Source organism: Bombus vancouverensis, chromosome 9 (assembly GCF_051014615.1).
Source record: "Bombus vancouverensis nearcticus chromosome 9, iyBomVanc1_principal, whole genome shotgun sequence".
Taxonomy (NCBI): domain Eukaryota; kingdom Metazoa; phylum Arthropoda; class Insecta; order Hymenoptera; family Apidae; genus Bombus; species Bombus vancouverensis.
In genome coordinates, this window is record NC_134919.1 from 4358733 (window position 1) to 4374996 (window position 16264).

General features: G+C 32.9%; 2 protein-coding genes across 2 annotated transcripts; one reads left to right on the forward strand and one right to left on the reverse strand.

The window, feature by feature from the left end:
• The first annotated feature begins 97 nt into the window (after positions 1–97).
• Positions 98–16007, forward strand: LOC117161694 (uncharacterized). The gene is made up of 5 exons (XM_033343417.2): positions 98–269; positions 526–767; positions 847–1224; positions 1306–1500; positions 15454–16007. Exons 1-5 carry the CDS (start codon positions 229–231, stop codon positions 15576–15578), a joined length of 981 nt encoding a protein of 326 aa, XP_033199308.1. The 5' UTR covers positions 98–228; the 3' UTR covers positions 15579–16007.
• On the reverse strand, positions 1970–4726 carry LOC117161697 (uncharacterized). Its single transcript, XM_033343420.2, has 4 exons — positions 4540–4726; positions 2617–2962; positions 2314–2540; positions 1970–2230 (listed from the first exon to the last, which is right to left on the reverse strand). The coding sequence occupies exons 2-4, from the start codon at positions 2832–2834 to the stop codon at positions 2061–2063; spliced, it is 615 nt and encodes a 204-aa protein (XP_033199311.1). The 5' UTR covers positions 2835–2962; positions 4540–4726; the 3' UTR covers positions 1970–2060.
• Positions 16008–16264: the final 257 nt, after the last annotated feature.

The following is a 16264-nucleotide window of genomic DNA, read 5'->3' on the forward strand; positions in this document are numbered from 1 at the left end:
AGATTATATTAAGTTTAATGAATTAGAGAATATTTTAAATAAAACATAACATATGAGTTGTTCCTATATAACGCGTATTGGTAGTACTGAATAATACTTCAGTTTTCAGAGCATAACTAATTAGGCGAAACGTTTTAGACTTGTGCGGTCAGTAATAAATAATTTGTTATTCTAGGATCACATATATTTACATTATTGAAGAAATTAAGAAACAGTAAGAACATCAAAATGGATGACAAATTACGTCAAATGGAAGATGAGATGAATAGGTATTAAATAGTTGTAAATATACACAATGTTCCTAACCTTTTTGTTATAATTCGTTTTATTGGTTATTTATATATATATATATATACACTTCTATTTACTATGCAACTAATTATTTAATTTACGTTTTTAAGTTTCAAGTGGCTGATTTCTTACGAAACAAATAAATTATTATAAATCTTTGTACAAATATGATTGAAGACTTGTACTTGAAGTATGAATGGTTTTATGTATTAACAAATTAAAACTAATTCTTAGATTTGAAGCTGAAATTGGTGGTCAGTTAGTTACACCAATGGTTAGACCTGTAATTGGTGCAAATACTTATAATCAAGTGGCTAGACAATTGGAGCAACATGAACTTCCAACACCAGTTGTTGCTGCTGCTGCAGCTAGTTTAGCTTTTCCTCCAATGATTGGATTTCCACCACCACCGCCACCACCACCACCTCCTCCTCCACCACCGCCAATGTTAATTCCACAACAAGTAGCAAGACAAGGTAAATGGATATAAAGCTTTTTCATCATAAGATTACATTTGTTGCAAGTAGTTTACTGATGAGCTATTGTCTTACACAGGTACGGTTCCTTCTATTACAACATACTCATCACCTGCACAGATAAGTAATCCATATTTACCAAATATGGTGGACCCGTGTTTAAGTGCTACTCCAAAAACATATGAATCTACATCAGCACCAATGATTCATCCAGAAATTATTGAACAGATTATCAATACAAAGATCCCAGAAGATGACAGCAAAAAGAAACCCAAGGTGAAAGGTGTAAGTACTGCAGCAGAATTAGCAATTAGCCAAGGGAAGGCAAGTTCTATCATGGCTAATGCTAGCGCAGAAGAGACTCATCCAAAGGGTAAAGGGAAGAAAAATAAAAAAATCATACGAATGGCTGGTGGACAAACATGGGAAGATCCTTCCTTACTAGAATGGGATGAAGGTTAATTATTTATTCATATTTATATTCTTCATAAGCTTTAATTTGTTTTAAATATATTTTACATTTTTCTTTATATTGCAGATGATTTCAGAATATTTTGTGGAGATTTAGGAAACGACGTCACAGATGAAATGCTAGTAAGAGTCTTTGGCAAATATCCGAGTTTTCAGAAAGCAAAGGTAGTCAGGGACAAAAGGACAAATAAGACGAAAGGATTTGGGTTTGTGTCCTTCAAGGATCCACAAGATTTCATCAAAGCAATGAAAGAAATGAACGGTAAGAGAAATAACCACTTATTATATAATAATTTAAGATAAATCATATTCTCAAATATGAAAAAAATAACTGATTTTAATATAACCAAAGCTATACATAAGAAGTAAGTTTTAATTTTCTTAGAAACTAAAAATTCATTTTATTATGGTTTTGAATCATATAACAGAAAAGAATAAATGATAATTTTATACATAATGAGGTAGAATCTTTAATATTTTACTGAATTATTTAGTGAACTTTTAATGAAAATTTAAAGGGATATTAATGCTTGATTTCTCATATAATAATTATTCACAGCTAACAAAATTAAGAAATTTTTTGGTAGATTAAAATAAAACGTTTGAATAAATATTTAAAAAGTATGTACAAATAATTAATGAATAATTGGAGTTATGGTTATTTGCGGATGTTTTTTTAGAAAAAGGATATTTAGATTGTAATTTATCTAAAATATGACTCTTAGTTAAAATTAAATATAACTAAATATTTATACAGTTGATTTCGTATTCCAAAATTATGAGATCAGTATTCCATTTACACACTTAAGTAGGAGATTCTTTTCATTTGCCAAACGGACCCCAGCCATATGATATAAAAAGCTGCGGTATTATCGAGTATTGTCTTCTTTGTTGCGTGGAACTTCCATTACGCAGAGCAATGCGAGTATTAGGATGTATTATAGGTGGCGTTGTACTTTCAGTTTTTCCCAGATCTTGTTGTTGTGAAGTACCTTAACATAACATGTACCATGTGTATCTGTGCTTATATGCGATAATGTATTATCGTTTTCTTTCTTGTTTAATATTTCCTTACTGGCATAATTTCCACGAGGACTATATGGATTCATATAAAGAATAGAAAAGGGCATGCCGCCAGCACCCCAACTACGTGACATATCTTTCTTCGACAATCTATTTCCGACTTGCTTGTTAGCCAGTGACAATTGGTGAACTTTTCTGTTCAGTGGTGGGGAACTATCACCCCATGTTTCTATAATCGTACTGGGATCTAAGCTTGAAGTTTCTCGACGAATATCCATTCTATAATTCATAACAGCATTATTTCCTATCATTATATAGAATAATATGGGAATTAAGGATCATACAAATTATCTACTTTGATATGGGGAGGTCCTCTGGAGTCAAAGGTATATCTTTCTGAACTTCTTGCATCGGTAACCATTTCCAACAACCTCCATTTGAAGAGCATGCAGAGGAGACCACAGCATCCAATACATTTTGTTCCAAACTGTTCCTCATATCAAGCAGTGGCACTGCTTGACACACCATCCACAGTGCGTTCAATGTGAAGACAAAGACTGTAGTCGTAAACATTATTTTTCTATCTTTATTCCTTCAAGTATATTCTCGTTCGATATCTTTCTCGTGTTCGTTCAACGTTTCCACTTCCGTGAAACGATTCGTTAATATAGATACAGCTGGTGTGCTCCCACTGGCGAATTCTGAAAAGTATTATAAAACTAAATAAATCTTTGATAAATTTTCGATGGAAAACGTATGCAGGCATCGCGTATAAATTTAATAGAAACGTGGGTGACGATGCTGTATCACGAAACGCATCATGGTCGAACGTCGTGACGATCGGTCGTGATCGTTATTAGGCCGGTCACAAATCCTTGAATTTGACGACAGTCAGGTATGCTGTTTACGTTTTCCAGACATTTCTGCAATGGTTACGTTCTATTTATACAACATTCCTGCTAAATTTAGTGCGGTGAATAACCACCAACTTGCCGATTTTAGTGACTGGGGTAGGGAGAGATAGCATTGTCGCTCGTTGACAATGAAACCGACACTTGAGCGATTTCAGATGGACCAAAGGATTTTTAGTCAGCTTGCTAATTCCGTTTAATTCGTTTAAGTATTGTTTATACATTTCCTAGTTTCGTTCATTATTTTTTCCCCCGTTGTTCGGCTTAATATAGGAAAGATTCAGAAGCATATTCTTTTTTTCTTTCAGAATTCTGAGACTGATAGCTAAAAGGTACTATTCAATTAATGCAAAACTGATATGCCATCTTATTTAAAAAAGAATGAGAAGGCATTTGATCTTCCGTTAGAAGTCATCCGACCCCTATAATTTGATCCACTCATAATGATTAGGGTATGATGATGTTCCATCTAATTAGAAAAAAAGCTTGTGTCTCAATATTTTTAATTTAAAAAAACAGTTCTGGGGATGTCTTACGCGACTCACCCTGCATATAAGCTATTTCAATGAAACGTACAATTATATCATGAATGAAAAAAGATTACTAAAAGATTTAGAAAGAAAGAATTATAAAAAATGTGTATTTACAAATTAATTGTTTAAAACGACCGATTATTGTTTTTCAATATTTTATGTTTTTTAGCAATGTGAAAGAAATTGTGGAAAGAAGCTTAAAAAATATTTATCGCAGTCCTTTTGCAAATTAGAGATTGCCGATTCTAATGCTCTGCATTTATTGGAAAACAAATGCAATTACTTGAGCGGAATTTTATATCTAGTTTGAAATTTAAAACAATACTCTATTACTGAGATTAATATTTATGAGATTTATAAAATATGGTATTATTACGGTATTGTTATTACTATCGTATAAGGAAATCGTACAATATAGCAGATCTATTACACATTGATAAAGAGAAATGAATTATTACAGTTACGTAGGTCCTTCAATTAAGTAATTTCAGTGTGTTTATGGGCGACCATTCGAAAGTATCAAATGCGTGATTATGCGATATTATCTCAATATTTTGGCAATTCTTTTTTAATAACTCGATCTAAGTGTTATTAATACGAAATATTTCGTATTTTCTTTACATATTCTATTTAATGGCACTTAGAAAAAGATACCATCTTATGTTCGAATTCTGTACAATTACTGTGTCCCAAACGAGAGAAAAAAGAAATTTCATTAATTTCATACCACAGCTAAGCTTCGTATAAACATTCAACGAAAGATTCTAAAATTGTATTGAATTAAAAAAGCAAATAAGAAAATGGAAAAATATTAGGAAAAATTAAAAGACTCACCGTGGGCTCGACCGTCTGTTCGTTCAATCGTCCGTTCGGTTTCTCGTTAGAGGAAATTCGTTGTTACCTCTTCGTATCAATCTCACCGAGTTCCTCGTGAGTTTAGCGCGCGAATACGGAGCCACTTGGACATCCGTTACCCGTCGGGGTGACTACGACGGAATGCGTTGCGACCTCGCTCGTCCCGGTACTCATTCAACAACCCCTACCAGTACCGTTCTTCCCTTTAACCCCTCCACCTAACCATAAAACAGCCAATCGGAATCGTTTTGTTCGACAAACAACCGATCGTGTGCGACGTGACTTCTTACTCGTCATCATAATCGTCATCGTACCCGTTACATCTACCTAGTGGATATCGTCATCGTTACGTTTCATTGCTCTTTTTGCCGAGTCCTTTTCGCTTCTTTCGTCATTCACTTTTCTTGGTAGTTCGGTAGCTTAGTTTAGTTTCTTAGCGAGTCTTTCTCTGTTCGCCTTTTTCAGTATCGATGGCGTCAGTCGGTACTTTTTACTTTTAGATTTGTTTGATCAATATCGAAAAAGGGAGAGAATATTGAAAGATCCGCTGAAAAAGTATACAATCGCAAGCGTAAAGTTGTAAAGAATTGTTCCACGTGCTAGAATGTATTAACGAGTTTTTAAGATTTAACAAAAGTTTAATAAGTTTTTTCTCATCCTCATTTTCGTCATATTTCCTTATATTTTCTACCAACCTTTCACCATTTGTTTCATTTATTTCGTAATTATACCGTCCTCTTATCTTTCCTTAGTACGTCACTCTCTTTCTCTTCGTCATCTTCTCTCTCGTTTACTTCATTCTTCTCGTTTTTTTCGCTCCTTCTCATCTCTTTAACAAATCCTCTTCGTGTCTCTTCTTTCTTTTTTTCTTTTCTTACGAATGCTTGTTTCTTTTCTTGAATTTTCTACCACTTCTCTGTAACTCCCCCGCAGTTTCTTCACCTTTCTTTCTGTTTTCTTCGTATCTTCCTCCCGTCTTCTTCGTCTTCCTTAGCGTCTTTCTCAACTGCTGTCGTAATCATTATCTTTCTCGTTCGCTCGACTTTCCTTGCTCTATTACTTCGTTTTCGATTACACTTATCTTTTTTGTTATGGTATTAACCATGTTATATTGTATAATATTTATTTCTGTATAAAGCAAGTCAGCCAATTAGGCAAGCTGTATCTCTTGCTTCGTTTTAGATGGAAGAAATTTTGCAGAGAAATGAGTTGAGTAGAGGACCGATCTTTTTCCTATTTCACATTCAGGGTATACGCAATGAAGATCAACGATACTGTCGCTTCTTTCCATTCATATCATTGTAGTACATTGTTTTATTACGTAATCTCGAATCTTTGAATTTTAGATGGTTTCAAAAATATTCCAAAAGTTTATAGTCTGTCGTTCGAAGACCTTCCCTATCGCTATACTAATTTACATATTCCCATCTTTCTTCTACTAATTTATATCTCAAGTTCCGATTGAGTTGGATTTGTTTATTATTATCGTTATTACCAAAAAATGTGTAGCTTGGTGGCTTCGAGACTACAATAACGCAATTGTTCTATCTAATATTTATTTTTACAACATCGGTGGATGAATAAAAGCAACTTTGTTTCGCCACATTACGAACATAAATGAGACCAATAGAGCGTCTCACAAATCTTTCAATAACTAGACCTATAAGAACCACGATGGCCCAACACTTCACTTAACGATTAATTGAACTATTATAGCTACTTATTTTTATTATTTCCAGATATGTCTTTTACCTATTATTGGTCTGTTACAACGTGTCTTATCTGAACAGTATCTAAAATCTAAAGTATATCGATACGATACAGATATCGTCCGATCGGTTGGTCAGAAATTTGTCGTTTGTTTAAATTTCGCGTTTTACCCGCAAAATTTCCGTTTCTCACTGGTTTGGGAACGATCGGTCTTGGCGGTGGTCGCATTCCATCGACGAGATTCCTCTTCCTCTTCATCTTGCGTTTCGCAGGATGAATCAGAGTCCTACACATGTTGCTGTGTTCGACTCCGTTCACCACACAGTGGGTGAGAAATAGCACGAATATTTCTGTCGATATATTTATTTCACGACGAGGGACACGACTCGATTACAAAATAAACATATTGTCTCTGCGAAGGCGATCGTATATTAAACGGGGTGGCTCGTCGAAGTAGGCGGCCAAAGCTTGAGCAGGCTAGACTATTTTATTGGTCTGAATAACGAGGTCTTTGAGATTTTTTTGACGGAACCCGATGTACTTTACCCGATGTAACTTTCCAGGAATCAGCGTATATGCGTAATCTTGTGTCCTTTGCATTCCTCTTTTCTTTTTCTTCGCCATTGAAATGGATTCCTGCGCGAATAATGCAGAAGGGTAGATGCACAAAGCGTGATTGTTGAATATCTTGAAAAAGACAAATCTTCTTTTGTGGTCTTTATAGAAATATTAATAGATAAATCTGTTCGTGAGTTCTAGAGATAAAAATTTCTTTATTCGAAGTTTAGTAGCGCGATGTTTTACGCTTTAGAAGAACAAACAGTATTGTTATATATTATATAAGATTCATTCATTAGGATTCTTAATAGGACTTGGTCTTTCGTTAATTAGAATGAAATTTTACTTGATGTACGATTTACTGATTTCTTACGGATTTTTTATTGTCAGAACGACTTTCAATCATTACTGTAACGAATGAACGATTTATTTAGAGAAAAATTTGCATCTCTTGAAACATTACTAATTATTCGAATTTAGTTGCTCGGACGTGAACGAGTTATTCGAGCAAAGATTATAGATACATGATGGGAGAAATTAGCGAACTCTTCTTGATGCTTGTCCCAATTATTTTGCCCAGATAAATGGATTTTTATTGCTCCCTTTTATTGCAAAGAAACGTTCTATTCTCCGCAAATTATTTTATTCATCAATTTCTGAATATTTAAGAAAATTTATTCTCACGAAACATTCAATTTTCTACTGAATTCTTTCAGCGTACTATTACCACAAGCTATGATATATCTTCTCTGGCTGTTCATTACGCTAAACTCATTCCTAAATTCCTTAAAGCATTCTGGTACACTAGATTTTTTAGTCACGTTGCCACAGTACACATCATTCGTTGTCCACACCTCGTTCTTCCTACTCGCGAGAATGAAATATCGTTAAGTGACGAAATACGAATATTACGCTCACTTATATCCAGACAAACTTGACTGGTTGGAAACTTAAATTAGAATTGAGTGATACCACATGCAAAGTCTGTGTTTGATCTCCGTAACTGAACCTTATACGTATCGCTTTTACGTTAATGTTTCCAGAGTTTAGTACAATATAAATAGTCTAGTTTCCAGAATAAGTGTTATTTATTCATGAAATTATTATTAAGATAGGTAGCATAATTTCTTGTAAGCACTGTTATGAGCACGTTTTTGAAAAATTGCCTTGCCAAGTGATATTTACAAGGTGCACATTTAAATTTAAGAACTTATTCAGAACCATTATATTTTTTATGTATTCTCTCACGTTTTATAAATCTTGTTCTTTATCGTGAAAACTTTTCCTTCCATTATTTCGAATCTCTAAGAGTTTTCTACAAATACGTATTTTTTGTTAAAAACCGAGGCGTTCTTTAAATGTTTCCAAGCGGAAAGATATTTCGTGACAGTTTCTCTAAAGCGTATCATGACAATAGAAATCGGAAGGTTCAACAACTAAGGAAGCGGATAAAAATATACTATTCGAAGTTATAGATAGTTTTATTAGTATTCGGAAATATGTTAAATTTATGAATTATATTGTTAAATCTGTCCCTTCGTTAAGATCAACAACGAAAGATTTTTTAATAGAAATATTCCTTGTCAATAGGCGGTCGAAATCTATTTCCGGTTAGTAATAATTATGAAAATATCCTATAATTTCTATAATTTCTTAGATTTTAATCTGAAGATACGAATACTTTTCAAATATTTTTGTTCTTGTGTAATCGAATGTCCCTGCAATTATTTTCAACAGTGTACATTTTGATGCACAACTGCAATATTTGCACGACCATGGTGAATAATAAGTTGGAAATTGTTTGCATTCCCGTTTGTTGATCGAGAAATCGATCATTGTGGTCGGAGCAATTAGCGTAAAAAGTTTTTAAGCACCATCTATACACAATACACATAGAGTACGGGAAAAGTGCATTGTAAGTTAATATATAGTATATCTATATAACATTCCGAATGATTTCCCGAATGATTGTTCATTGGAGTATAAAAGGCAAATTTCTTTTATAAATGTAATACGAATATGTAAAAAATAATTTTATAGATAAAATATATAAAAATAATTTATTTATTGATGACATTTGTTCGACCGTTTCGCGGAGAGACCTGATCGCGAAGAAGTGCGCCAACGAGAGTCGTAAATTCCGATTTGATTATCGACGTCACGAGTCGGTCGATCTCCTATTTCGGTTAGGATAATAGAGGTGGTTGAACTGATTATAGCACTGTATTAACAGGCTACAATATACACTTTATTCTAACAACTTTGTAGATATAAGTAGTTACGCGTGGTACGTGTAGACGTATTCTCAGCGAAGTGTAAGTAACAAGTTAAACTGATGACTGGTCAATGAACGGAAAACCAGTCAAGAGATGGTGACTGATTTAAGGATGAAACCAGTAAAGTTTGCTGACAATGCTGTCGCAGAGGAAAACTATTGATGGGTATGTCATCGAATTCGTTGATGACAATTTTGGCTAGGAAAGTGAGGACAACGGTCATTGTTTCTAAATGGATAAGAAAAAGGCTGGTAGGTAAGGATGGGTGCTGGTCGCCCCTAATCAGAGGTCGCCCGTGGGTGGCATTGTACATAGGAAAACCACTTTCCCGTGTTTTCTCGGAATGGACAATAGATCTAAAGAATACTTCAACCAAAAAAATACTTGTTTGGTCTGAAGGACCTTAACACTTAGCCAACCGAATAGGGAGATATCTCCCCTCTGTGAAAAACATCGTTGCGTGACCGAACGAGAAAATCTCCCTTTTAGACTTTAGCAACGCGTTTTATTTTTTTTTTTTTTTTTGTTATTATTAGTTATTGTTTACCTGGAATTGTTCCCAATTAACTGCGCCACTTTTTTTGCTTTTATAAAGTATAGTATATAATAAAATACATCAATTTAGTGGTGTTAAAACTAATTCAAAAGTTATACTATCATTTATGACTAAATAAAGTTATTATATAATCGAACGATACCACACTGCAAAGAGATATTGCAGAATGCATTATGAATTTTTAATTTCACGTTCAAGTCGTGTTATTTATCTTTAATAATCTTTAATGTTTTTAATTTTACCTATATTTTTTATACTTTTAACATATAATTTTAGTTTGATGTTTTGTATAAACAATATGTGAAATTGTAAAATAAAATCATTGACCGCAAAATATAATTGACCACTTAAATAATTTTTATACTTCTTTGTTTTTTAAGTAGTGAATATTAGTCCTCGATACTTGGAAAAATGCGCGGTGGACAGCGCGTATAGGTTGGCTTATTTGAGCGTGGTGGAAACGTATAGCTTGCAGTGGCGCGCGCTGTTGGCTAAGTGTTAACTATGAAAATGCTAAGATTTATGGTGGATCCTTAAGATTATCGACGGCCCGCAATAAGGGTATGTAGATATCCGGCAGTCATCTTGCCCGAGGTATGGTGTCCGGTTTGTGTAGAGAACCACCGGACGTAACACATTATTCCGTACTAAAATGAGACACCGTGTATGTAACGGCAGCGATAAGTGGTAGGTCCAGAATTTGATCAGACGCAACAAGTAGTTTAAACACACGTACGAGCGAATCAATGAATACGATAGAGACTGTCTGCAAGAATCGGTATGTTTAGCATATTAAGCTAATACAAAAGCGATGGATCTTTCATATAATTTCTTTGAAAGAAGCCTTCTACAACCGTTAAAAAGAATCTAAACTAACAAAATGATGAAAAAAACATTTGAATAATTTTTAACTTAGAAAATAAAAAGAAATAAAATATTTATCCTTTTTCAACATTATACGAAAGATTTTGATAATCGTTCTTTTATGAATTATTAAGTTTTTCAACATTTTATTGAATATAAAAGGCTAAGTCATAGAAATGATGACTGTTTGAACGGATATATGAGTGAATGTTTGAGGTACCTGGTTTGACTCGATTTCTGTCGTTGTCCTGGGTGTAACCTTGCGATCACTTTGAATAAGATTAAACAGCTGATCAATGACTTTGTCATGATTACCATCGTTTTTCTGAATGTTTAATTATAATCTTTGCTCTTAAAATATAGTTTCCATTTTTAAGTAAACGTTTTTAAAAATTTGGAACATCATAATAAATTTTCATTATTTCTGTTGCGTATTATCGACTAAAGAGCAACCGGTCAGGTCAAACCGATCGGTCGATAACGCGTACCTCGAATGACTTAACGTTCAAGGTGGAGGAGATGAAATAACTCGAGTGTTAGATTTAGAAGGCATTTTATTTATATTAGTTGTAGCACTTAACCTTAGTCTTCGTTGCTTGTAGTTGAACTAAGTTGGGACCTTGTCGTCCTGTGTGTATTCTTCGTTGCTTATAGTTGAACTACCGCGTGCCCTTCCGGCTGGTCCTCGCCTGGGTTCTTCCTGGTCTCGAGTGATTACGTTTACTGCCCTGGGAGGACCGGTAATTCGGAATTTTCTAATGAGGGAAATGGGCCTGTCCGTGCCATAAACGGACGGCCAACTAAAATTCCGAACAATTTCTTTTTAAAAAAAATTTGCGAGTATTATTAAAACATAGTTAAACACATTTGTAGACTGTTAGCGGAAAGAGTTGTGCAGGTTGGTTAAAAAGAAATTTCAGAAAGAGTTTAGAAAATTCATCTTACAATGGAATTTAGGATTCAAAGAGTTTTGGTTGCAATTAATTACGTACTCTGTATCGTGCTACCATATTTCAATATGTGTCGCGAAAAGACCCTTGGTACTTTTGTTTGGAGGAATAAATGTGAAAAGCTTCAATATATTATATTGTCCTTATCGAGCAAGCAACTTGCCTTATATTCTCTTCGTTTATAGCAGTAATACGATTTTACTAATTTCCTTATGCTAATTTCTTAAATTACTTTCTTGGAATTGTAAAATTGTAAACGACGCTCAGTGTTTATTCTCTGTAATTAATAATTATATGGCGTTGGGAATATAGGATTCCGCTACCCTTTTACGATATCATTTTGTTTCCTCGTAACGAGGAGAGTTTTATTTGATCATTAAATATTTCATTCCAAGCCTCAGATATTTCAAACGAAAAAATTGTATGTTACATATTTTTTTGTTTTTTAAGAAAAAAATTAAGAATTAAAGGAATTTTAGCTTCTTAAGAATTTCATTCCGATTCATTTCCATGAAAAGCGAAAATTGCTGTTATTCGAGTGCAGAATAAAGGATCAGAAATAGAAGTAAGACTCGAAATAGTCGTGAAGAAAAATTTGCTGGAAAAGCCCAAGGGGATATATAATTGCTTTTTATTGTATTTTATTATGGATATACAATTAGCTCGTAGTTTAAAGATTCTTTATTATTTTCTATTCGTTTTTTTTTATTCGTATATAGTATAAAATATTTGTCAATCTATTTTATAAAAATGTAAAATAGAATCTTCTGTAAAGCTTTATTTCCAAAATAATCGCATTGTTATGTTTACATAGGAGTTTGAGATTCAGAAAAATTATTTTCTAAATATTTCTGGTTACATTTTTATATCTAAATTGAAGCTAAAATAGCAGTATCTGTTAATAAGAGTACATTATTTTTAAGCGAATCTTAAAGAAGTTTCAATCTACAATTGACATTTTCGTCAATTAAAAAAGATGGTTTTAATTAATTTATATTATATATTAGTAACCTCTTGCTCCACGAAAAATGTCCAATACATAGCAAAATTTCGTAATAGTACCCAGGAAACATCAATCATCAGTTTCCCTTTTCATGAATGAAAACGAGCCATCGAAATTTTAAAAACGATTCCACAAGTTTTTGCTTCGATAATTCCACTTTTGTCGTACTAACAAAATTCTATTAGAAAAATGAATTTAGAGCTTTATATTTCATTATTTATTAAAAGCAAAGGCTTACAAAGTGATTTTTAACTTAGCAAAATTAGATATTTTGCGAAAGTAAATTGCACGAAGCTCCGGAGGAACAAAGTCAATTCATTTTTGCATCCAAGATTTTCTGTTAAAATACTCTTTTAGAAATGTTATATCGGGAATGTTAGATTGGAAAAATTAAACATGACATAAATATATAAAAATGGTTAAATCAACTATGAAATTATAAATAAAATTATGACATTACAATACTATGTTATAATACATTATAAAACCCACTGAAAGAAAATTTTGCATAAAGATTTTTCATTACTTCTCGCATACAGACTAACGATAGAAAATGTATATTGCTTTTACAAATCAAACGCGAAAACATCCTTTCAAATGCACTACTTGAAGTTCTACAGAAAACTATACCATATACAATTTAGATATTACGTTGCTAGTGAGAGAACATTCTGTATTTACTTTACGCTCTTTCAACCGTTATTGTTAACTGAAACCTTAAAATATAAATATCATATTTCCAACAACAATAAGGTACATTTTGCACGTTTTGATTTTAAATTTGTTATCACTTGATCGATCGAAGGTAAGATATTTCATACCTACTATACATACAAGGTATAACATTCTTTTCTATGTTCCTTATTTTAAATAAATGTTCAAAAATGTGTTGACATGCGTTTTTACTTTGTTCCATACATTTGTTTCCAGATACCATATATTATTCCCATTTCAGATTAATGAATTTATGCTCCCAGTTTATTCCTCGAAATATGTCATACTATATTCCTATGCCATTCTACGAATTTGATAACAAGATTTCATAGAATTTCTGCACTACTATCATAGTTTAATATTAGAATATAAATTTAGAATGATTTGTTTATTACAATAATTTCATCTTACAGAATACTGATTTCGGTTGTTACAACTTTTCAGGAAGTAATGGTAAAGTAATTTAATTTTGAAATAATCAATACTTCACTGTCTCGATGGCGATTATAATTTTTCGATAAATTCGATTGATATCTTCTGCCATCCTGTTTCCGCTATTTTGAAAGCTGACTTCCGTTTCCGGTTTCCTTCCCTTTCCTTATTTGTTCCAAGTAATTCCATCCATATTTTATACTATCCAAATCTATATCCTATTTAGTGCGGACTTCTATGATATCGCTTCACTTGAGTGAAATCCATTCGTTAATTTTCTCGAAAGAAAATCTTTCTATTTAATTTAAGTAATAACTACATATAACGCGAAAGTAATTTACTTGTTATCTGCCCTAGATTGTTTCCATTAATATCTGTTAAAACGTTGTTACTTCTTGCTCTTTCTCATGATTCATACTCTATTGAGAAATCGTCAAACTATGAATATTTGCAACCAATGTTTAATTTTCTTGGTATTTGGAAAACTTTCTTCAAAATGCTACTGGAGGAATCACGCTTACGTTTCCAGTAATTTCTTCGACATTTCAACAAATGTAATTGGTACACTCAATCAGGAGCTTCTTTTATATGTAAAAATAAATTGGAAAGAAAGTATAACATTTTTTCGCTTGAGATCTTGTTTTTGAGAAAACAAGGATGGATGTATATAAGTTTAGATCACTAAAAGATCGGGACTAAGAATTAAATACTTCGATATAAAGAGATGCTGCGAATAAAAATATTCGAAAAGACAAAAATTGTTCAGAATTACGTACACTCGTGGGCGTGCTTGGTTCGTTGACAAAACAATGAAACGCGAACTCTAAATGAATTTACTTTGAATATCGTTGATACTGTGGGTAATATCGCCATCTTTTGTCATGATTTTCACAGATAGTAGAGGGTCTCTAATTCAGTCGTATCATGTTTTTCGTGTAAACCACTTAAGCCTACGGTTTATTTGTGCTTTATCCGTATCTCAGATATTGACTTCCTTTTATACGGGGTTCTTTTGCAGTTGAGTAACAAACCGTAATTTTAAAATAGTACAAGACTTACCAAACGTTCGTTAGAAAAAGCTAGAATCACATTTTCAAATATGTCATATAAATATTTTAAGTATTTGAGTCTTTGAGATTTATTAAAGCAAACTGATTATAGAAGCATCGCAAGACAATCGCATTAATCCATCGTTTAGCTTTAATGAATTAATTGATTTTATACTCTTCCAATTAATATGTACAGAGTTTTGCAAGAACCCGATAGTCGAGACGGAAAGACATCGGGTCAGGTCGGGTCGGGTCGGGTCGGATCGGATCGGATCGGATCGAGTCGGGCCAGGTCGGGTCGCGTTCCTGAGAATTTCCGGGTTTCCCGCGAATTTCCAAGTGTCCCAAGAATGTCTGGGTTTTCCGACAGTATCTGAGTTTCTCGGAAATTTTAGGGAAGTTTTAGCGAAATTTTAGCGAACGAACATTCACGAGAATCCCGAAACTTTCGGGAACCCGTTCTGGCTCCTAAAAGATTCTCGTCGTACCGACCTAGTATTTTCGGGTTCTCACACACCTCTAGTCTATAAATGTTCGAAGGCAGGATTATAAATAAAAATAAAGATAATATAAATGGAATTAAAAAAATAATATATGCGAAACATTAATAACCAAAACAAAAGTAATAATAGCAACTAAGTATTATCAGATGATAGGATATGGCAAGCGTCTAGACATATTCATTCAACTAGAAAAAAATAGAAAGGAAGGAAAAAGAAAAGAAAGAGATCACTCTCTCCTGTAAGAATAACTTCAATCTAATGAAATTGTTTTCTTTCAGGTCGATATGTAGGCTCACGTCCCATAAAGCTACGGAAGAGTTCATGGAAACAACGGAATTTAGAGACAGTACGGAAAAAAGAGAAAGAGAAGCAAGCTTTAATTGGCTTGTTAACCGGGCGGTGACGTGATAAAGAACCTTTGTTCTCTTTCTCGTTTATATTTATTTAATCGGATTCTACACTGACTCACTGTTGTTGCTTTTATTCAAACAATTGTCATCGAGACGTCTGTACATAAAGTATATTTACGAAAGCTTGACAACTCGCGCCAATGGATACGTTTTTTAAGAATTCTATTTCACAGGAGTAAAAATGTCTACGATCGAGTACTATGTTACATCGTGATTGACTACCATGTAGTATATAAAAATTGCATGTAGATGAACATGGAAATAAATTCTTACTACAAATGAATTGTTCATGATACTTACTCAGTGATTTTGTTTATGTTTACAGTGATTATGTTTACATATTTGTTTATTTTTTGTCAATTCTTTTATTATTTTGTAAATATCAATATTGATTTAATAAATATGAATGTGGATTGTTTAGATATTAAGGTATTTTATTGTAATATTGTTTTTATTTTTAAATATCTAACTGTAATTATTCAATGTAAAGTCGATTGTATAATATGTAAATTTTATTTTATATGTTTTGCTTCAATATTATTTATAGTTTACATACTTATCGACACAGAGTAAAACTCCTCGTAAACTATGGACTAACGTAACTACAGGGGAGAACATAGGAATTACATGCGTATCGACTTTTATAACTTACAATTAGTTATGACTATCGACTAACTTA

Excerpts from the sequence above, each read along its gene's own strand:
- LOC117161694 (XM_033343417.2), top strand. The coding sequence starts at position 229 with ATGGATGACAAATTACGTCAAATGGAAGATGAGATGAATAG. Across the intron at positions 768-846 it reads ACAACAAGTAGCAAGACAAG|GTACGGTTCCTTCTATTACA; the intron begins GTAAATGGATAT and ends TGTCTTACACAG. Across the intron at positions 1,225-1,305 it reads CTTACTAGAATGGGATGAAG|ATGATTTCAGAATATTTTGT; the intron begins GTTAATTATTTA and ends TTTATATTGCAG.
- LOC117161697 (XM_033343420.2), bottom strand. The coding sequence starts at position 2,834 with ATGTTTACGACTACAGTCTTTGTCTTCACATTGAACGCACTGTGGATG. Across the intron at positions 2,541-2,616 it reads GAGGACCTCCCCATATCAAA|AATGGATATTCGTCGAGAAA; the intron begins GTAGATAATTTG and ends TATGAATTATAG. Across the intron at positions 2,231-2,313 it reads TCCTCGTGGAAATTATGCCA|GTACTTCACAACAACAAGAT; the intron begins GTAAGGAAATAT and ends TGTTATGTTAAG.